Raw genomic sequence first — 23,018 nt, 5'->3', positions numbered from 1 at the left:
TCCTTAGCTTGAAATTTCTTTTCAGTGACAATGTGAACTTGAACTGCAATTCATACGAATGTAAGATGTTTCACGACATTAATGTGCTCTTCAACAGCTCAAGTCGGTGTTCTATAAAATCACAGTAAATCTAGCCTGGAGCCTTCAATTAATTAATAAAACCTTACACATTAGTTCTTCTCACAGACACACCTGTTGAATTAATTTTAATAACATTCAGGTCTCAACAGTGTGAAGAGTGCTATCTACAGTAAACAAGGGCCTGCAGTTTCTGTGCTGAAACAATGAAGTCGTTTTGCATGAATGAATAGAAAGAAGATACAAAAAAGGTTTCCATGTGCTCCATATATATCCATTTATTAAATCAAATGCCAGAGGATCACATTGCACTATGCATTTGGAGAAGTCATTAACAAAGCAACTGTATCACAATTTAATATGAATTAGCCAATGTCACTGGTCTGTGTTTTCGCTCCCAGTTGCAGAAGCATTCTGAGTCCTGTCACCAATCACTCCCATTCTTATCACATCAGACCAGCTTGTTCACAAAATTTAATAATTGTAACAGGTTCTTATCTGCAAATATAGGTAGTCCACTAACAGTTATGACCTTAAGTTACGATTACAAAGTACGGTTCTACAGCCAAATACTTAGGTATAGACTAGAAAGTCAAACCATAAAAATGCAGATATTCATAAACTATCTTCTACTTAAAAACCATTGTAGGTATATTTTTATGTACTAAGCTGTATTTTCCTGTTGCATTTAATGTTTTGGGCTGATAACAAGTTACAAAATTGTAAGCAATTTCTTCAGATTTTATTTTACATTTTTTTCACTAAATAAACATTTGGTTTTGGTGCAATATATACTAATGCTGCATTCAGTATAAATCATCGAATATCTTAAAAAAGAAACATCTGCCTGATTATAGAGTAAATACGGAGATAGTCATAACTGTTAGAGGGGAAAATTCTAACCATCTAGGTACTTACCATAGGTTATTTAAAGAAACAAACCTATCTCTTTTCCCCTGTGACTTTCAAAGAATGAAATATTTTAAAGCTCAGACTTAACGCTATATGGCAAATGCATCAACTTACCTTTGATACAAATGTGATGTGACCTTGGCAGCGTTAAAGAACAAAGTTTTGTCAATATATCAAACATTGTTAACAAACTCTATTTAGCATTGCTTTGTATAAGTTTGCTTTGACAGCATTTTTTCACAGTGATATTTCAGAAAGGTTGGAAACTGATAAGCATAAAATATTTCCCGCCTTTTCTATTTTAATTTGTATGCAAAAATCATCACAATATATCTGCAACTATAAAATTACAAATACTTTCTAGAAGTCACTGCATTTCTAGTTATGGTAGAAAAAGGTATTTGTAAGATGTCTACCATGAGGTAAGTCTAAATAAAAGAAAACTTGGGTAAATCAATTCTTTCCGCTCTATGGGCAATATGAATTAATCTAACAAAGACAGCTAGTGGACAAATTCAGAAGACTGTGTCGTATGTCTAACGGATGGGAGATTTGTCAATGAAATGAAAGGAATGTTAAAAACATAGTGTTGGTATTTTACTTGACATCATGATTTTGGCACTTCATGGAATATCGATTTCCCCAGGACCAGAACTGGTAGAAAAGTTCAATAGATTTTCCACATGCCTTGTACACAGTGTACTTTAATATGGGCAAACATTGAAACGTAGTGAAATAAACATTCCTGTGTATTTGCACACGCATGCAGTAGTCAAATAGTCACAGTTTATGCATCCTCAAAGATGGTATCTTGCTGTACTCATTTCAAGAGCTCTCTTCGGCTGATCGGGTTTCGGATTTAAGTCTTACAAATTCCTTAGCCACATCGTCGCTGGTCCTCTGAGAGAGAATTCTAAGGATAGTCAAACCAGTTTCGTCCATAGAGATGCTTCTCAAAAGAGGGTACCATGCCCCGTAGCTTCCCTTTTCTGCTATGTTCTGTAACTGAATGACGGTCATGCCGATAACTCGGTCTTCTCGGGCAAAGCAGTAATCCTTAACCGAGAGATGCAGTTCATAGGCCCCGGGACGGTTTTCATTACCCAGGGTGCTGTAGGGGTTAAACATTCAAATCATGAGAAAGAAGTATTTCCTTCTGGAAATCAAGAAGCTTCTAAAATACTGCTGAGAACTGCATACAGTGCTGAACATACTTTGTTTTCAAATAGAGTAGCATTCTATTTTTAACCCTGATGTAAATATCCTATAAATTTTACTTAGATTTCTCTTAATATCCATGAGACTAGGAAATCTAACTTGAAACTCTTTTTTGCCTAGACAGAGAAAAGTATGCTTTACTGCCTTGATGTTAAGCATATTAGCAACAATGAGAATTAAAATATTATGCTGTACTTAATTGTTAGAGGCTGAATTTCCCATTGATATCAAGATTGTGGGTATAGTGGGGTTGCTGGGGTTATGGGGTTATGCCAAGTGAGAGCTCCCTCTTGTAAGAATTTCTATGCCAATTTAGCATCGGTAACTACCATCTCTTTTTTAGCACAGATACCTGGCTAGGGTATTCTACCTAGGAGCCTTTTCGCAGGGGAATACCGCACAGAGTATGAAGCACCGTTCACAAGATGCTAAACTGGATACAAAGCTCCAGAGCCGGTCAGATGCAGCAGACTCTGGGGCCTTAGTGCCAGTTCTTTCCTATGGCAACAGTCAAATCTGTCACGTACAGTGGGGGATGGCCTCTACTGCTAACAACCTAAGACAACTTGTCAGCATCGAACTGAACATAATGAAGGAAGCTGAGTGGTGACCCGTGAGAACTAATCTTCCTCTGTCCCTTATTCTAATTCGTCCTCAGATATTCTTGAATTCCTAATGAATGCACATCTATTCCTTTGTGTTACAGGCTTCCAAATACCTTTCCATGACACATTTTTTTCAGACTGCAACTTTAGTTTCTAAGAGACAGTAAGGTGCTTTTAATTTAGAGAAAATTTGCAATAATGTGAAGGAAAATGGTAGCATGATAGGAAGCCAGATCTTCTAGTGAATTAAAATTCATAAAAAAGCCAGCCTTTTCAAGAATAGTGGTATTGGGAGCTCACTGTGTTTTGTGTAATTTTTAGGTGATCAAAGTAAGTTTAAGAACCTTTAGAAGGGGCTGGCCTCTGTGTAGCAGGTAAAGCCGCTGCCAGTGATGCCAGCATCCCGTATGGGTGCCAGTTCATGTACCAGCTGCTCTATTTCTGATCCAGCTCCCTGCTAATGGCCTGTGAGAAGCACATCAAGGGAGGATGACCCTAATGTTGGAGCCTCTGTACCCACATGGACCATGGACTTCGGCTTGGGCCAGCCCTGGCCGGTGCAGGTATCTGGTGAGTGAATGAGTAGATGGAAGATGTCTCTTTCTCTAGGACTCTAAACCAAAAATTAAGATCATTTAATTGGATCAATGTTTCAGTGTAATTTGGAGAGGTAGGCAGTTAGAAACAAGTATATTAGCAAAGACTTTGATAGTTTTAAAAGTCTTGATTCATGTAATAGGATAGTGAACTATTTGTGAGTAGTAACAAAGTCAAGAATTCTAAAAGATCTCTGAAGAGCATAGCACAAACACAGAGTAACAGATTTTGGGTGAATGTGTGGAAAATCCCTGGGGGCTCTGTCCTGGGGACCCCTTATCTGCACTTCTAGGTCATTTAGTTCCACAAATCTAAGTCAGCTCTAAGCATCCCTCCCTGGAAACTCCTTTGGGGTCTCTTTCTGAGCTTCAAATGTCAAATCCCCGTGTGATGGGGCATTTACACCCTCATCGCCTCTCCAAACCCATTTCATTGCACTCCCTTACCCACAATCCCCCTGTGCCTCCCTTAGAGTCCTCGCACCAGCTGTTTCGCTTGCCCTGAAATGCTCCCAGTCCTCCTCCCTGCACAAATGGATGTTTATTTTCTTAGCTTTCGATTTTTAAAATCGCTGTCTCGCTCACTCGATCGAAGCCACTAGTAACGACACATCCATCTCTGTATAGGATTTATTACCTTACAGCCCTTTTTTATGTATTTGCGATTTTGTCTATCATATATTGATCAGATCTTTAGAAAGTAACTTCCTCGAGGGCAGAGACCTCTTAACATTTGTGCCCCACCCCTGTAACACTGCCTGGTGCGCTGCAGGCACTGAACAAACACGCAACACCGGAAAACGGCAACACGGCCTTCTTCCCTCGCTGTGGACCTGCCATGCAAAGGTAGCTTCACCCTGTAGCTGTCTCAGTCCTGGACTGAGCTCACGGGGCGGCTGGGACTGTGACTTACAACTGGAACGTCTCGTTGTACTTGGGTGACCACGTGTTGCTTTTCGTCTTTGTGCCTTGTTTCCGCTTCTTGTCTCCGAGGTTGGGTCCCAGTAGGAAAACTTCCACAAAGGGCCGAAACATCGCTGTGGTCTGCCAGTGTAGGTCGTTGATAGCAATCACTGAAAAGCAAAAAGAGACGGAACCAGGACATTTCAGCAGAAAACTCAGAGTACAGAAACTGCGTTCTCCATTTGGTCCACAGAATAAATTTTTATTTTCTAGTTGATTTATGAAACCTTAGCTGCGGTTTGATAGCACCCTAACCTCATTGACAAGAAAATGTCTTTCCAGAAAACAATTTCCACTCTGGAATGTTCCTTGCTGAGAGCTTTCAACTCTGAGCTATGTGGTACCTGTATAGCAAAAGGTGAGCTGTATTCAAATGATGTGTTTTATTAATGAAAAGCTACTGGTTTTCTTCCTTAGGTAAAAACATGGTATTTTTCACAGTAAAAATCTAAAAAAATGCTGAAATCTGAAGCATGGTTGATAGGCATATCTAGATATATGTAATATATATAGTACAGCTATATACTATTCCTTATCTAGATATATGTAATACAATAGTACAGCAATTATTTTTTGTAAAACAAAGGTACAACATGCAAAATAACCTGGGAAGCCATGGCTCTGCTCAAAATGGCTATCACTTAAAGAGACTAAGTTTATAATATAAAAATAGAAATGTATATATCAAACCAAATGTTAACCCTTAGATGCATCTGTGAAATGATCCCTGCTTTGAGCCACTCATTTAAAAATCACTTAGGAAAAAAAAATAAGTAGGTAGATTATGTGAACAGTAACACTGACTTGGAATTTAAGAGTGTGATCAATAAGATACAGAGCTAATAATAGTACTGATGTTCAATATATACACTTAGGGAATGCAATTACTCACGTAAAGCATTTAGATACTGTAAATATCATAGGCAATCATCTGTAGTATTTTTTTCAGTTTTAAAAGGTCTGCTTTCATGCAACAATTCTCAGCATACCCTGAAGCAACTTAATACATTTAAAAAATCTAAGAAAAAGTAGATTCTTCACATGATGGATGCTGTAGAGGTTTAAAGTGGGGTAGGCTGTCTGATGAACATGGATCTGAAATATACCTTTTACAGTGACTTTATGCTCTCCAGTTCCCGGGGTGGCAGTGATGTCCACATGAACAGATATCTGGCCCACTACGTCTTTGGAGGAGCGACCTGCAAGGAAGCAGAAGTTTATTGCCCTGATCTCTCAGACTGCTTAATGATGGACAGCCACATTGTTTACGTAAGGGACTCAGATGTGTTAGTGGGAGTGAACAGTCCTTCCTTTTAATAGTTCATAGTAGGTGCTGATGACTGTTTTCTAACTCTTGCTATTCAGTGTTTGGGACTTGAGTTTAATCTTACTTGGCCCACTGAGTTGAACTTTGATATTGTCTGCAGCAATCCTAAGACATCCTGTCACAATTATTTCTGTTACAAGAACCTGGGGTTTCCTTACTAGGCCTATAAAGCCCTGTTTATTGCTGATGCATTACTTCTTTTCATTGCTTGAAGAACCTTTGTGTCATGTGCTCTCTGGAGGGCAGTGGAGTCACTGAGTGGACCCAGTAGGGCACCTGCCCTCAGGAAGTTCACACAGCAGGAGGTTACAACATAAAGCAGACTGTTGTAAAATGGTATGGTAAGTTCTCTAACAGACACACGTATGACATCTACTGATTGCATAAAAACATGTAGCCACCTGTATGCTGTTGAGGTTAGCCAAACATTAAATAAGTTGTATTGGAAAAAGCTTGTGATCTGGGGTCAGATATACATGAATTCAAATCATAATTATGCTAATCATGGTTCTAGGATTCCAAGTGATATATTTTTAAGCCTCAGTATTTATATTTGTCAAACGAGGTTAACTCCAGCCTCTTAGCACAAACACATTTATTCATGTATCATCTATGTCCATACACAATTTTCCTTAAACAAACTGAAGTAACATTCTATTATTTTTCACCCAAAATATGTTATGAAGTACAGTTCATTTAAATATATAGCTGTCTCCACATTGTTTTTCTATGGCTTGGAATGTCCTGGTGTACACAAAGACTCAGTTGATACTTGATCGAAAATGAATCCTTTAGCTGTTTAAAAGTTCTTATTTAGAGTAATCTTTGGTTTGTTGTCTGTTAGATGGATATAACATGATTTTAGCATATTTTGCTAATTTCCCATTCCTTGCTATTACAATTCATAGTAAATCATTACTTTTCACATATACAAGTCTATTTGTAATGTAATTTTTCAAATTTGAATATAATTTAAGAAAACTTTTCATACACTGGATAATAATGTTGAAAACAAAAGATCCTGAGAAATGTTAACTTGAGACAATCAGTGGGATTTAGGTCAGGATATTTCATTCAGACATGATGCAAAGAACCAGACCATCACACGGGTCTCACGCCCCTATATAACAAAAGTTATCCTAAACTCCACTGGGAGGGAGAAGCAAAATTTTTCTTTGGGAGAAGGAAATGCTAAGAAAAATCTAAGAAATTCTCAATTCTGAAAATACTAGCAAGATGGTCATTTCATTGTGGACAGATTGCCTACTTAGAGCCAGTATGACCTGAATAAGGGTATGTGGGTGAAAACCAGCCACAGAATATACCAGGCCACATTGTAATGTTCATAGCTCTTGAGAGATAAGGGAGGTGAGTCCTGAACGGGCTCGATGTGCCAGAGTTGAGGACAGAAGAGCGTCTTGTTGCCGATTGTCAAGCTGGGACAAAGAGACAGCTCCCTCAGAGGAATGAAGCATACTGGAACTGGGGTGACTCAAGAGGAGCCAGGAGCTAAGTCTTCAGTGTTGCAAGTCTGTCAACACCAGCAGAGTCTTACGGAAGTAAGTTTCAGATGAGGCAAGTCTGCGTACTTCCACTTTGGCAAAGGTAATGAACTACAGCAGTCATTACCACCCGACCGAACAGATGATGGCCTTCTCTACTAGTTCAGGTGACCACTCGTTTGTCTTTTCCTATCTCTCCAACAACACAGAGACCACCTCCAAGAGAAGGGCATTCATGAGAGACGAGCACACCCTCCTCCTGCACTTTGGAGAGAGGAGAGAGGCTCTGAACAGATGTGTGATTAAATATTTAATGTGGAAGGTATCAAGGCTCCAAAGTCTGCTCAGTAAGGAAGGTGTCGATGCAGTAGAGTGAGGCTCATGGAGTTGATGATTATATATTGGCACAATGAGATCCTTTCATTTATCCCTGAATTGGTGACATGGCTTCTTCCTATTCTAGAGCAGAATAGTTATACATTGCTTAATGATGGTTATATGTTGTAAGAAATGCACTAGTAGGTAATTTTTTTGTTATATGAACATCATAGAGTTCACTTACAACAGCTTAGATAGCTACACCAGCACTAGGAAATATATTTTTGGGGAACACCATCATATTTGCAGTCTATTAGTGACTGAAACATCATTATGCGTGAGTGTGTATCTTCTCATTATTCTAGTCATCTTATTTTACTTAAACTACATTGTATGTTTTCCCACAGAGGTATCAGTTTATAAAGTTTATTCCTAGCTATTTTATTTTGCTGTTTTAAATTGAACTGTTCTCATTTTAAATTGTAATAGGGAGGCTAGTGATTTTGCACTTCTTTAATGTTAATCAAGACAATTGATTCAAGTTGTGAAGGAATGATTTTCACTTAATTGTTTTGAGGTTTGCAAGTATAAAATCATTTCTTATTGCCTGCCTTAGCTGATTTTCTTAGCTTATACCTCTAAAAAATAGAGCATATGTCCATGTCATTGTTATTCTGTATTTAATCCAAATTCATTTTCTACCATTTTCCAATCTTTCCACTATCATAGGATCACCTGTGTCACAGTATCAGCGGTCTCCTCTGTACTCCCACAGCAAGTCTTGGCAAGAGACGGGAAGGAGATGGGGAGCCAGCTCAGGCACTTGTTTTAGTCTCTGTCCTATGGATTCACATTTTTCTGGCTAAATCATGCAAATGTAAGTCAATTTCCTTTAAACAGTCCTTGGCAGCAGACAGTCTCTTCTATCGCTCTAGTAGCTTCGTACTCCCCTTATGTTTTTCCTAGGGAGATTAGTTTCCTATTCATTCTATTCTCTCATATTCTGTCCATGCCTTTGTACATGGTTCATTGGAGGTAGGATATGTCTGGAGATTGAGCAAAATCATTTGGTCTGATTCTGCCAAGGCAGCTACAGGCAAAACTTGAAATTCAATACATATACAGCAGATAAATGTTTTAATTATTTTATTTATTTATTTGAAAGACAGAGTTACAGAGAGGGAGAGAAAGAGATATTCTACCCACTGGTTCACTCCCCAAATGGCTGCAACAGCCAGAGCTGAGCTGATCTTGAGCCAAGGGTTTCTTTCAGGTCTCCCATGCACTTGGGCCATTTTCTACTGCTTTCCCAGATAATAGCAGAGAGCCAGATCAGAAGAGGAGCAGCTGGGACTAGAACTAGAGCCTCTGTGGGATGCTGGTGCTGCAGGCAGAGGATTAACCTTCTACGCCACAGTGCCTGCCCTTGCTTAGAAAATTTTAATTTGGGTATGCCATTTAGTTCCTATATTGCTCATAATTTTAAGAGAAATCTTTTGAATCTTTTTCTAGTATTCCTAGGTTTCATGAATCCACTTGAGAATGTTATGAGGATGATGTAAATATATACACTCACTACTTTACAACTGCTTAAGGAGTTTCTTGGTGGTTGATGTGGAATGTATCCTGTACTCTAAGGGAACAGAGGACATGGCATGCACACAAATGAGATGCAGAAAATGGAACTGAGTCAAACCTTAATTTGCCTAACATCTGACTTGCTAGAAATTGCAGAGTTCAGTACAGAGGTAATATTAGAGAGAAAGCCAGCACCTTGTATATCATTTGAAAGAGCTTAGACATTACATTGGAGCTGCTGAGAATTCTCTTAAGTTTTTAGTCAGGAGTGGCATAGTCAGGGTTTTGAAAAAAATTTCTCACACCTGTGTACAAGGTAGATTCTTCTCTCTACTCTCTTGTGCATGGCCTCCCGGTTGCATTTCCTTTTACTGTGAGCCAGGTCTTCATCCAACACTTGTCTAGGTTGCCTTGGACTACCTTTCACTTCATCCACACAGTGGGCCCCTGCTGTTTACCCTTGGGAATATTCTTTACAACTTTAACGGAGGAAGTTTTTCTTGATGAAACGTGCAAAGTAAATGCTCTAATGGTTAATTCTTGACTCATTTCAGGTTTTTAAGATAAAAGTTTGTTTTATTTTTATTTTAAAGGCAGAGATAAAAAGAGGTTTTCCATCTGCTGGTTCATGCCACAGTGGGCTGGGCCAGATGCCTGGAACTCCATCTGGGTCTCCCATGTTGGTAGCAGAGGCCCAAGTGCTTGAACCGTTTTCCACTGTTTCCCAGGCAAGGAACTGGAGCAGCTAGGACTTGAACCAATGCTCATATGGGATGCTGGCATCACAGGCTACATCTTAACCTACTTTGCCACAATGCCAGTCCCTTATTTCAAGGAAAGAAAACCACATAGCTGGCAGCATTGTTTAAGGCTTAAAGAGTTGTTTAAAAATATAAACTATTGCATGTCTTCCAATATATGGATACATGTTTATTATAATACTTATGATTGTTTAAATCCTAAGTCACCTGAAAATTCATACTTACATATAAAATTATGCAAAGAAATCCCTGTGAATTTTATGCTTATCTGTATCTAACAACTTTTGAGTTGTTTCTTCATTAAAATATTTAGTTTAACACAGTATGGATGTCAGGGTTTTAAGAGCCCTTAAACATTGATTAAGAAGACTTAAATCTACGACCTGACACCATCAAATTATTAGAGAGCATTGGAAAAACCCTGCAAGATATAGGTACCGGCAATAACTTCTTGAAAAACACCCCAGAAGCATAGGCAGTCAAAGCCAAAATTAACATTTGGGATTGCATCAAATTGAGAAGTTTCTGTACTGCAAAAGAAACAGTCAGGAAAGCGAAGAGGCACCCGACAGAATGGGAAAATATATTTGCAAACTATGCAACTGATAAAGGGTTGATAACCAGAATCTACAATGAGATCAAGAAACTCCACAACATCAAAACAAACAACCCACTTAAGATATGGGCCAAGGACCTCAATAGACATTTTTCAAAAGAGCAAATCCAAATGGCCAACAGGCACATGAAAAAATGTTCAAGGTCCCTAGCAATCAGGGAAATGCAAATCAAAACCACAATGAGGTTTCACCTCACCCCAGTTAGAATGGCTCACATTCAGAAATCTACCAACAATAGATGCTGGAGAGGATGTGGGGAAAAAGGGACACTAACCCACTGTTGGTGGGAATGCAAATTGGTTAAGCCACTATGGAAGTCAGTCTGGAGATTCCTCAGAAACCTGAATATAACCCTACCATTCAACCCAGCCATCCCACTCCTTGGAATTTACCCAAAGGAAATGAAATTGGCAAACAAGCTGTCTGCACATTAATGTTTATTGCATCTCAATTCACAATAGCTAAGACCTGGAACCAACCCAAATGCCCATCAACAGTAGACTGGATAAAGAAATTATGGAACATGTACTCTATCGAATACTATACAGCAGTCAAAAACAACGAAACCCGGTCATTTGCAACAGGATGGAGGAATTTGGAAAACATCATGCTGAGTGAATTAAGCCAGTCCCAAAGGGACAAATATCATATGTTCTCCCTGATCGGCGACAACTAACTGAGCACAAAAGGGAAAACCTGTTGAAGTGAAATGGACACTATGAGAAACAGTGACTTGATCAGCTCTTGTCCTGATGGTTGATGTACAATGTAATACTTTATCCATTTTAGTATTTTTTTTTGTTCTAGTACCATTGGTTGAACTCTGTAATTAACACACAATTATTCTTAGGTGTTTAAATTTAACTGAAAAGTGATCCCTGTTAGGAATTTGGAAAACATTATGCTGAGTGAAATAAGCCAGTCCCAAAGGGACAAATACCACTTGTTCTCCCTGATAGGTGACAACTAACTGAGCACCAAAAAGGAAACCTGTTAAAGTGAAATGAACACTAGGAGAAACGGTGACTTGATCAGCCCTCACCCTGAATGTTGATGAGCAACTTAATATGTTATCCCTCTTAGTATTTTTTGTTTGTTCTACTTAATACTTTTGATTGAATACTGTAATCAATACACAATTCTTCTTAAGTGCTGAAACTTAACTGAAAAGTGATCGCTGTTAAATATAAGAGTGGGAATAAGAGGGAAGAGATGTGCAATTCAGGACATGCTCAAGCTGACTTACCTCAAACGGTAGAGTTAGAAACATACGAGGGGATTCGAATTCAATCCCATCCAGGTGGCATGTACCAATGCCATCTCACTAGTCCCAGTGATCAATTTCTGTTCACAATTGATCGTAATGATCGGACTAAGAACCAAAGGGATCATATAAACAAGAATAGTGTCTGCAAATACTAGCTGATAGAATCAAAAAGGGAGAGAACGATCCAACATGGGAAGTGAGATACACAGCAGACTCATAGAATGGCAGATGTCCTAAACAGCACTCTGGCCTCAGAATCAGCCCTTAAGGCATGCAGATCCAGCTGAAAAGCCCATGAGAGTATTTCAGGCATGGAAAGCCAAGACACTCTGGGGAAAAAAAAAAAAAAAAAAAAAAAAAAAAAAAAAAAAAAAACCTAAATGAAAGATCTCTGTGAGTGAGATCCCAGTGGAAAGAACAGGCCATCAAAGAAGGAGGTACCTTTCTCTGAAGGGAGGAGAGAACTTCCACTTTGACCATGGCCTTGTCTAAAAATTATCAGAGTCAGTGAACTCAGGGGGCTTCCATAGCCTTGACAGCTCATGACAAGAGCCTCTGTTGATTACTGATGCCATAAACAAGAGTGTCAATTTGTTAAGTCAACAACAGGAGTCACTGTGCACTTACTCCTTATGTAGGATCTCTGTCCTTAGTGTGCTGTACATTGAGATTTAATGCTATAACTAGTACTCAAACAGTATTTTTCACTTTGTTTCTGTGTGGTAGCAAACTGTTGAAATCTGTACTTAATGTATGCTAAACTGATCTTCTGTATATAAAGAGAAACGAAAATGAATCTTGATTTGAATGGAAGGGGAGAGGGAGTGGGAAAAGGGAGGGTTGCGGATGGGAGGGATGTTATGGGGGGGAAGCCATTGTATATAAGCTGTACTTTGGTAATTTATATTCATTAAATAAAAGTTAAAAAAAAAAAGAAAATTCCCTCCATTCTAAAATATAATCAAAATCTGTATCACAAGTTTTTTTTTTAAAATGAGACTTTTGAAAACACTCTTGTTAAAACCAACATTAATGAGAACAGACCTCTTAGTAACAGAAAATGTTTCCAATTCTTAAGGATTGGAGCCTACTCGGTACCTGGGTTTATGTTTAAAACTTCTGTAGGTGGTCTTACAAGCATTACCTTACAGAAGAATGTAGCAGTGGGTACTTTATGCCCTAAGTAATCCCAAATGATAAATTGTTTGATTTAACCTATTTGTCATTTCTGAGAACTTTTCAAAATACTTACCAGGAGTTGTTATTCAGCTGAGTCTCCACTAAGATAATTTAATGGCTTTAATTGTCTTGTTATAGAACTTGAGAGAACTACATGGTGGAACAGAACGATTTTTATTATAACAGGCAAGTTATGGAGGAAGAATTCTATCCTATTTTAAAATGAGTAGCAGCTAACAAAATATATGGCATTTAAGCTTTCCCCCTTTCCCACATTGCTCTGCTGGGGTTTCCCACTTGTACATCCTGACGGTGGGTGTTTTCTAAGGGGACGATTGAAGGACCACAGGGGTAAGGAATGATTTAGCAATCACACTTATGTATTCAACAGCGTCTGAACACTGTGCTGAGTTTTCCTGGGTAGAAACACTTAGTAGACTCTCAAAGTACATTTTTGTTTTTCTCACAAATACTGTGAGCTTACTGCTTAATCACATCAAGCATAGTATTTAAAATTGACCACTTAATGTCACACAACCCTTGAAAGTAGAATTGAGAAAGTAGTAATTTTCTAACAGTGTTGAGTGAAGGCAACTGCTATCAGGGTGGAGTAGCCACACCTATTAGAATTGCCATTTTGGAACGATGTTTATGCTTTCCTGGCCTGGTGCCTAATGTACTCTATACCCCTGTTATATCTAATATTATAGTTAATTTTACTTTTGTGTTCCATAATGTCAGGAGACCGCTTTTTCTGTTTTAGTACCCTTTTCCTACCTGCAGGTTTATCTTCAGGGGCTTCAGTTATCCTTGGTCAACTAGTCTGAAAATATTATGTGGAAAATTCCAGAAAGAAATGGTTCGTAAGTTTTAGGTGGTAGGTTAATTAGTAAGATGAAATCTCCCGGCATCCCTCACCATCCCCCCTGGGAAGTGAATCATCTCCCATTTACCTATATATATACTACGCACACTTGTTTGACAATTACTAGTCATGTTGGTGTCAGATGGACTTGGTGGCAGCTGATGTACTCTAATGCTAGTACTTCCATCCTACATGTCACTGTGTGGCACTGGGTAGTCTCACATTATCCAAGAGAAAGAAGGGTGAGTGTAATCTATTGATATTGTTACAGAGCGCCCCCCAACACCTAGGTCCACTTGGTGAATGTGCAGCAAGCCAATCACTGACATTGAGGTGGTAGAATAGTTCATTTTGCTGTGCACAGAGCAAGTTGAATAGCTATTGTTCAAAATCTTAACTCCAAGAATTAAAATTATTGAATCTTAAGAAATTGGGGTTGAATAGCCAATCTTCTCTCATTGGTCCACAAAGCTCATGGTGTTTTTTTTTGTTTTTGTTTTTGTTTTTTTTTTTTTTTAATTGGGCAGCAGTAAGAGTTTGGTGTTTTCTACAGAAACTGTTGTGATATGAAAGTGGTCTGTGACTCATCTGGGGTCTGTTGGTAGATTGTTATTTTCCTTTGATCAAGTTTTCAAGTTCCTTTAAAGCATCTCTGGAGGTGATCTGGCATCAAGATGCTAAGTATGGAGGTGATGAATGAATTCTGAGTCTGGCGGGGTCAGCGTGTGGAGGCTTATACCACTTCTTAAATGTAGTGAGATAATCTTCAGTGATTACCAGACAGTGCCTTACTAAAGACAGAGGAACCCCAGCTAAGGGAGAGAAACTGGGGCTGGATTAAGTCTACATCAAAGTGAGGAAGGGGCTACGTTTCATATTTTTAAAGAGAAACCACATTCACATAGAACTGTGATTACCATATATTTCTATAATGGTTGTATTTGATAATTAATGATTGTCAGTATCCTACTATAAATGAATTATAAATTAAGCTTTACTACATGTCTGTACATATGTGTCTGCACATGTGAGTACAGGAAAAATCAGTATAGGATTCACTACTTCCTAGTTTCCAGTATCTGGGGTGGTGGAGGGATCTTAGAATGCCTCCCCATGGTTAAGATGAGACTTATAATCCATACTTTTAATCTCTCATTTATATAATTACTTCATTCTTTTGATTATATATTAATTGACCAATTAAATATTTATTGATTGAATTTGCAGGCAGCCTTCACTACCCATGGCCTGTATACGTCTAGATTTCAGCTCCCATAGTTTATCATTATTTGTGTTACACCAAATGTGTCACATGTCAATAATTATAAACTTCATGGGCTGCTTCTTTACACCATGAATCACTCTGCTATTAGGTCAGCACCGCCATCAGTGTGTCTCTGTTACTAACATTTTCAAACATGGATCATCCAAAGAGCACACTGGGACCAGCATTTTAGTGTAGCGCATAAAGATGCTGTCTCCAACATCTCCATCCCATATGGGTGCCAGTTCATGTCCCAGCTGGTCCACTTTCCAATCCAGCTGATGGCCTGTGAAGTTATAGAAGGTGGACCAAGTGATTGGGCCTCTGCCACCCATGTGGGAGACCCAGATGAAGCTCTTGGATATGGTGGCCATCTGGGGATGAGTGAGCAAATGGATTATCTGTCTCTCTTTAACTGACTTTCAAATAAATAAATAAAACTCTAAAACAACCAAACAAGAAGGCATTGGCCAGGAAAGAGGATAGGGCGTCAGACACATACAGTGTTCACTGTGGAGTGAAATTTGAATAGCATGTCAATTACTGACTCTGGGAATGGTGACAAGACTGTCCTTGGAGAGGCGGCAGGGAAGCAGCCAAGTGACACAGTGAAGGTGACGAGAACCTGGTGGAAGTGATGGCAGAGAAAAATAGTCACGTTAAAGGAATTTCAGAGGCGTGTCACAACATCGAAAATAGAAAGGATTTAATGTTGGTAAGGAATCCAGACTTAGAAAGGACTATGACAGCCCACCAAGGCATAAAGAAGATGAGATGCTTGCTATGTGCAACCTGAGAATAAAAGGGAAGCGCTGCTCAAATTACTTTAATTCTCAATTTTTACAATGATCTCATATGAATTTTCCCACACTGTATTTCTCCAAAGACTTAGAAATGATGGCAAGAGGCTTTTTTTGTTTGTTCTAACAAAATGTTTTTAGAAGTCATGGCAGAATTGTAATTTTTCCACTGAGTTACCAAGAATGCTTTGCACAATTTCAGTCTTCCGTGTTATTTTCACAGTCTGCATTAGTTTACAAACTGAGAATCGTCTTTAATTTTTTTTTTTTACAGATTTTAGAACATTACATGAGAGTTACTTGTGTGCTTTATTATGTAATAGTTTTTCTCCTATCTAGGTTAGTGTACTATAGCTTCAAATGCTTTTCCAGTATGTGTGAATGCAGAAGTGTGCCAAATGTCTAGTGCAGACAAAAATGAGTAAAAAAAAAGCATTTCTGAGTTGAAGGTATGTGCCAATAATGCAGTTATTTGCCCCAAGTGTAAAAAGTAACATGTAAGGTATTTCCATTTCTCATGAAACTGAGTAACAAAATAATCTTATATGGTGCTCATTATTCATTGATTTAACAGTTGCAATGTGCACATAATGAACATGTATAATGGTTATGCCTATTATAATCTTGTCTCTTCTAAGTCATAGGAATTAGATTACTTGAGTCTCAAGTCAGCATCTAGGTATGGAGAAGGCCCTTTGTCACCCACGGCATGTTTCATGACTACCTGGGGCTATGTGTGCATAAATATTGGCAAAGAACCGATGGCCTGCTCTCTTGGAAGATATTTTTAGAACAGCAGCTTTTGAGGATGAAAGGTCCATTGTGATACAGCATTAAATAAGCACTTTTATAGAGTGACTCTCTTCCCTACCAATGAAGTCATTGTTCTAATATTGAAAGAGCAATTGCAAATTATTAAATACTAGATGCAAAATATCTCAACTTCTCAGTGACCCCTGCAAGTTAACCAGATTGCTCAAGTCCTTGACAGAGGACTTGGAATTTGATTCTATTGACTTCAGCTGTGATCCACAAGGGATGAGGTGGATAGTGCATAAAAATGACTACTCTGGCAGTATCACAAATATCTTCAGGTCCAGGACTCTGAGTCAGAGTAACCTACCTCCATCCAGTCATGGAGGGAATACATTGCGAAGTGAGTCAACTTAAGCTATTTCACACGTTTCATCACTTCTCACACTTTGCTCCCCATTGGGCCCTAGTCATCAAATCCTGTTTCATTCTTAAATATCTTTGTATTTTATATTAGCTACCACATATTGGAGAATATTATGTTTGTCTTTTTGAGACTTTCCCTTAGCATAATGTTTCTAGTTGCAGCCATTTTGTTGTGAAAGACAGAAGTTCATTTGTCATGACTGAATAGTATTTCATTGCTTTTATATACCACATTTTCTTATCCAGTATGTGGGTTGATTCCCTATCTAAGCTATTGTGAATTGAGTTGCAATAATCATGGGGGTACAGATAACTCTCATATTCAGAATTCATTTCATTTGGATAAATTCCCAGCAGTAGGATGGTTGGGTCACATAGTAGATCTATATTCAGATTTGAGGTATCTCCATCTGTTTTCCACAGCAGCTGTACCAGTTGAGCAAATTCTAACGGTGGTAACAGCGGGGACCAGATGGTTAGTACCTGCTTAGAGGGCAGAACTTACAGAATATTTGGTATTTACTATGTTGTTTTGGCTATGTAATCATTCTCCCACTCCTTTCCATGTCATTTAAAGTCTTTCTGAATTCAAGACAGAGCAAGATGGTAGCTGGTATGATGCTCCAGCAATCATCTCCTTATAGGTATACTGTCCAAACCTTCACAAGAGCTCCAGCAGCCAGGAAACAGACCGCAGCGTCTGGCTGTACAGTATCATTTAGATAAGACATTGATGGAGAAATGAGTTTTCAAACCACCCCTTCCCCAGCTCCATGATGCACAGGGTGGAGAGACACATCTCTCCTCCTGCTTGGGAGAAGGAAAGGGAAATAAGCCAAGTCCTTAGAGTTGAATTCCAGTACTAGGCCCTCCTCCAATACATAGCAAAACTGCAAAGAGTCCCAGGGCCCCAGCCAATTCCTGTAGACTTAAAGTTTGTATTTAGAAATTTCTTTTTTTGACAGTGTTTGAGAGAAAGGTCTTCATTCCATTGGTTCACCCCCCAAATGGCGGGTGCAGGGCCCAAGCACTTGGGCCATCCTCCACTGCCTTCCTGGGCCACAGCAGAGAGCTGGACTGGAAGAGGGGCAACCGGGACAGAGTCCAGCACCCCAAATGGGTCTAGAACCCGGTGTGCTGGTGCTGCAGGCAGAGGATTAGCGAAGTGAGCTGTGGTGCTGGCCATGTAATTAGAAAAATTTAAAAAGTGTACCTGAAAAGCAGAGTGATGGAAGGAGTAAGATCCTCCATCCACTGGTTTACTCTCCAAATAGCGTCAAGGGCTGGGTCTGAGCCAGGCTGAACCTGGGAGCTTTTTGCTTCCTCCAGGTCTCCGACATGGGTGGGAGGGACCTAAAATCTTGGGCCACAACCCACTGCCTCTCAGGATATCCATCAGGAGGAAGCTGGATGGGAAGTTCAGATGCTGGGACTCGAACCAGTGCTCCAATGTGGCATGCTGGTGTCACAGGTGACATATTAATGCTGGCTTTTTTTTTTTTTTTTTGACAGGCAAAGTGGACAAAGAGAGAGAAAGGTCTTCCTTTTTCTGTTGGTTCACCCCACAATGGCCACTGCTGCCAGCGCGCTGCACTGATCCGAAGGCAGGAGCCAGCTGCTTCTCCTGGTCTCCCATGCGGGTGCAGGGCCCAAGCACCTGGGCCATCCTCCACTGCCCTCCCGGGCCACAGCAGAGAGCTGGCCTGGAAGAGGAGCAACTGGGACAGAATCCTGCACCCCAACTGGGACTAGAATCCGGTGTGCCGGCACTGCAGGCGGAGGATTAGCCTATTGAGCCATGGTGCCGGCCGAAATAAGTCTTGGAATCCTCCTTAGCTAGCTGGTCAAGGGACTCTTCCTACCATTTCTCATCAGATCTTGGGAAGCAAAGAACCAAGATGGAAAAGAAAAGAACTGAGACCTTCACAGTGAGCTAGGTGAGAAGAGAGCAGCTGGGATAGGAAATGGCGCCCATGTAGGATACCACACCAACGGCTCCTCGTTGCCAGTTTGCAGTGGACCTGCAATTTGTCATAGACTGAGGCAAATGTGTGCCTTAGGGTACTGCAAGTCTCACTGGCAAAAACGTTGCCATTATCACCTCTCTAGGAACCTGGGACAGAGAGCAAGAAACAGAGGACTCAAAGACACTGGTAGGAGCCAACATTGGGCAGATCCTAATAACGTGGAATGGGAGGATATGTTCACAGTATTTGAGGGAAAAAATTATGCCAGACAGTATACTGTACTCAGCAAAGCTATCTTTCAGCTTTGAGAGGTAAGGACATTCCCACATGGATAAAATCTGAGAAATCTATCACCACCAGATCAGAAGATAGAAAACTAACCCATCTAATATCATAAACCTGGTTTGTAAACCCTTCACATTTTTAATGGAGCTTGCATTTGCTTCATGTTCAAACATAAACAAAATCCATTATATGGGGCTGGCACTGTGGCATAGTGGGTGGGGCCACCACCTGCAATGCCAGCATCCCATGTTGGCACTGGTTTGAGTCCCGGCTGCTCCACTTCCTATCCAGCTCTCTGCTATTGCCTGGGAAAGCAGTGGAAGATGGCCTAACTCCTTGGGCCTCTGCACCTGCGTGGGAGACCTGGAAAAAGCTTCCATCTCCTGGCTTTCGATTGGTGCAGCTCCAGCCATTGCAGCCATCTGGGAAGTGAACCAGCAAATGGAAGACCTCTCTTTCCCTGCCTGTGTAACTCTGACCTTCAAAATAAATAAATATTTAAAAAATATCTATTATATACTTATTCAAAATAAAATGTGATGAATCACATGACACTATTAGAGAAAATTATATAGCCACAAAGGAAGATAGAAAAATAAAAATGAACTATAATGAAACTAGAAAGCAAGCACAAGTATAGATGTAAAAATCTTCAACAAAAAGCTACCAAAGCAAATCTAACAAGGATTATTCTTTATGACCAATTGGTCATCATCTACATGATACAATGATGGTCCAACATGCAGAAATCAATAGACATGATACATCACATCAATAGAATGAAGGACAAAAAAGGCATTTGATAAATTCTAACTTCTTCATGATAAAACTCTCAATAAGTTAGGTATAGAGGGAAAGTACTTCCAGAAATGAATGGTCATATATAAAAAGCCAACAGCTAACATACCAAATGAAGAAGAGCTAAGTAACTCATAACAAAATAAGAATATTTAGTAAAAGTGGTAAAGAAGGTATAGTACTGCAAGACTTAACCAGAGCAGTTAGGAAAGAGAAAAACAATAAAGGAAATCCCAATTGCAGGAAAAAAGGTCAAATTATTTGTAGATGACATTATCTTAAATATAGAAAATCCCAAATATTCTACCAAGGTGCAAAAACCAATAGTATTAGTATAGACCACACAGCAAATTCTATTTACAATAGCTACCAAAAAGTTCCAAAGAATCAAAAAAATCTCTCTGCTATATACACTGTTAAGCACTGATGAGAATGAAAATAAGTGGATAGATACCTCAATCATAAATTGAATGAATCAATATCATTAAAATATCCATGCTATCCAACATGATCTACAGATTGAGAAAAACGGCTACAATTTGTATCACAAAAGATCCCAAATAGCTAAAGCAATCTTGAGCAAAAAGAACAAAGTAGAAGGTACAATACTACCTGGCTTTCAAATATGTTACAAAGCTAAAGTACTTAAAACATTTCTTTGTAATAAAAGCAGACCCATAAACAAAGGAAAAAAAATAGAGGCCCTATGAGAAACAGTGACTTGATCAGCTCTTGTCCTGATGGTTGATGTACAATGTAATACTTTATCCATTTTAGTATTTTTTTTTGTTCTACTACCATTGGTTGAACTCTGTAATTAACACACAATTATTCTTAGGTGTTTAAATTTTAAGTGAAAAGTGATCCCTGTTAGGAATTTGGAAAACATTATGCTGAGTGAAATAAGCCAATCCCAAAGGGACAAATACCACTTGTTCTCCTTGATAGCTGACAACTAACTGAGCACCAAAAAGGAAACCTGTTAAAGTGAAATGAATACTATGAGAAACGGTGACTTGATCAGCCCTCACCCTGACTGTTGATGAGCAGCTTAATATGTTGTCCCTCTTAGTATTTTTTTTGTTTGTTCTACTTAATACTTTTGGTTGAATACTGTAATCAATACACAATTCTTCTTAAGTGCTGAAACTTAACTGAAAAGTGATCGCTGTTAAATATAAGAGTGGGAATAAGAGAGGGAAGAGATGTGCAATTCAGGACATGCTCAAGCTGACTTACCTCAAACAGTAGAGTTAGAAACATACGAGGGGATTCGAATTCAATCCCATCCAGGTGGCATGTACCAATGCCATCTCACTAGTCCCAGTGATCAATTTCTGTTCACAATTGATCATAATGATAGGACTAAGAACCAAAGGGATCACATAAACAAGAATAGTGTCTGCAAATATTAGCTGATAGAATCAAAAAGGGAGAGAATGATCCAACATGGGAAGTGAGATACACAGCAGACCCATAGAATGGCAGATGTCCTAAACAGCACTCTGGCTTCAGAATCAGCCCTTAAGGCATGCAGATCCAGCTGAAAAGCCCATGAGAGTATTTCAGGCATGGAAAGCCAAGACACTCTGGGGAAAAAAAAAACAAAACCTAAATGAAAGATCTCTGTGAGTGAGATCCCAGTGGAAAGAATGGGTCATCAAAGAAGGAGGTACCTTTCTCTGAAGGGAGGAGAGAACTTCCACTTTGACCATGGCCTTGTCTAAATATGATCAGAGTAGATGAACTCAGGGGGCTTCCATAGCCTTGACAGCTCATGACAAGAGCCCAGGGTGACTACTGATGGCATAAACAAGAGTGTCAATTTGTTAAGTCAACAACAGGAGTCACTGTGCACTTACTCCTCATGTAGGATCTCTGTCCTTAGTGTGCTGTACATTGAGATTTAATGCTATAACTAGTACTCAAACAGTATTTTTCACTTTATGTTTCTGTGTGGGAGCAAACTGTTGAAATCTGTACTTAATGTATGCTAAACTGATCTTCTGCATATAAAGAGAATTGAAAATGAATCTTGATGTGAATGGAAGGGGAGAGGGAGTGGATAAGGGGAGGGTTGTGGGTTGGAGGGACGTTATGGGGGGGAAGCCATTGTAATCTATAAGCTGTACTTTGGAAATTTATATTCATTAAATAAAAGTTAAAAAAACAGAGGCCCTAGAATTACGTTATGCATGTAAGGCAAACATATCTGAAAAAACTGCTCAGAAAATGCATTGAAAAATAGGAATTTTAAGAAATACAGCCTGGAAAATTGGATGTCTCCATAAAGAGTTCTATAATAAAACCACTTCAAAATAGAATATAGATTTGTGTCTAAGATAGGAAACTAAGAAATAACTCTAGAAAGCAGAGGATAGAGGCTTCATGACTTTGGAACAAGCAATGGGTATTTTTGTTTTTTTAATCAGATACTAAAAGCTCAAGGAAAAAAATTGAGAATAACTTAGTGGTTAGCATATGCTGGGGGTAATGGGGAGGAGTGATGGGCTTAGTTGATTAATGGGTATTAAAGTTATAACTGGAGAAAAGTTCTGATGTTCTGGTTCACCAGAGAGTCACTATAATTAAATATATAGTATATTTCAAGAAAAACCTAAAAGATAGTATTTTTAATGTTCTCATCATAAATGCTAATTTATAGATTTTTTATATTGATTGCTTATCATACAATGTATACATATATTGAAAACATCACAATAATCCAGAGATGTGTACAATTTTGATGTGTCAGTTAAAAATCTTGCTGAACTAAATGAGACAATTGAAAAATCATTGTCGCTTATATTCCTCATTATTTTCCTGCTGGACTACATTTTTTTTTATTTGTTGAACTCCATTTAGTAGAGACATTCAAGCTTTTTTTATTTTTTTGACAGGCAGAGTTAGACAGTGAGAAAGAGAGAGAAAGGTCTTCC

The 23,018-nt window shown here is 39.0% G+C and overlaps 1 protein-coding gene across 1 annotated transcript in view; it reads right to left on the bottom strand.

Moving 5' to 3' along the window:
- Positions 1-330: 330 nt before the first annotated feature.
- UNC13C (unc-13 homolog C) overlaps positions 331-23,018 on the bottom strand; it is a 656,715-nt gene continuing 634,027 nt past the window's right edge. The window contains exons 30-32 of the mRNA XM_017348010.3: positions 5,479-5,571; positions 4,323-4,482; positions 331-2,101 (exon numbers count right to left, since the gene is read on the bottom strand). Of these exons, the coding sequence (XP_017203499.2) occupies positions 1,816-2,101; positions 4,323-4,482; positions 5,479-5,571 (539 nt within the window). The 3' untranslated portion in view covers positions 331-1,815. The remainder of the gene's footprint in view (positions 2,102-4,322; positions 4,483-5,478; positions 5,572-23,018) is intronic.

This window comes from Oryctolagus cuniculus, chromosome 12 (genome assembly GCF_964237555.1).
Source record: "Oryctolagus cuniculus chromosome 12, mOryCun1.1, whole genome shotgun sequence".
Lineage (NCBI taxonomy): Eukaryota > Metazoa > Chordata > Mammalia > Lagomorpha > Leporidae > Oryctolagus > Oryctolagus cuniculus.
This window is presented reverse-complemented; position numbering and strand designations above follow the sequence as displayed.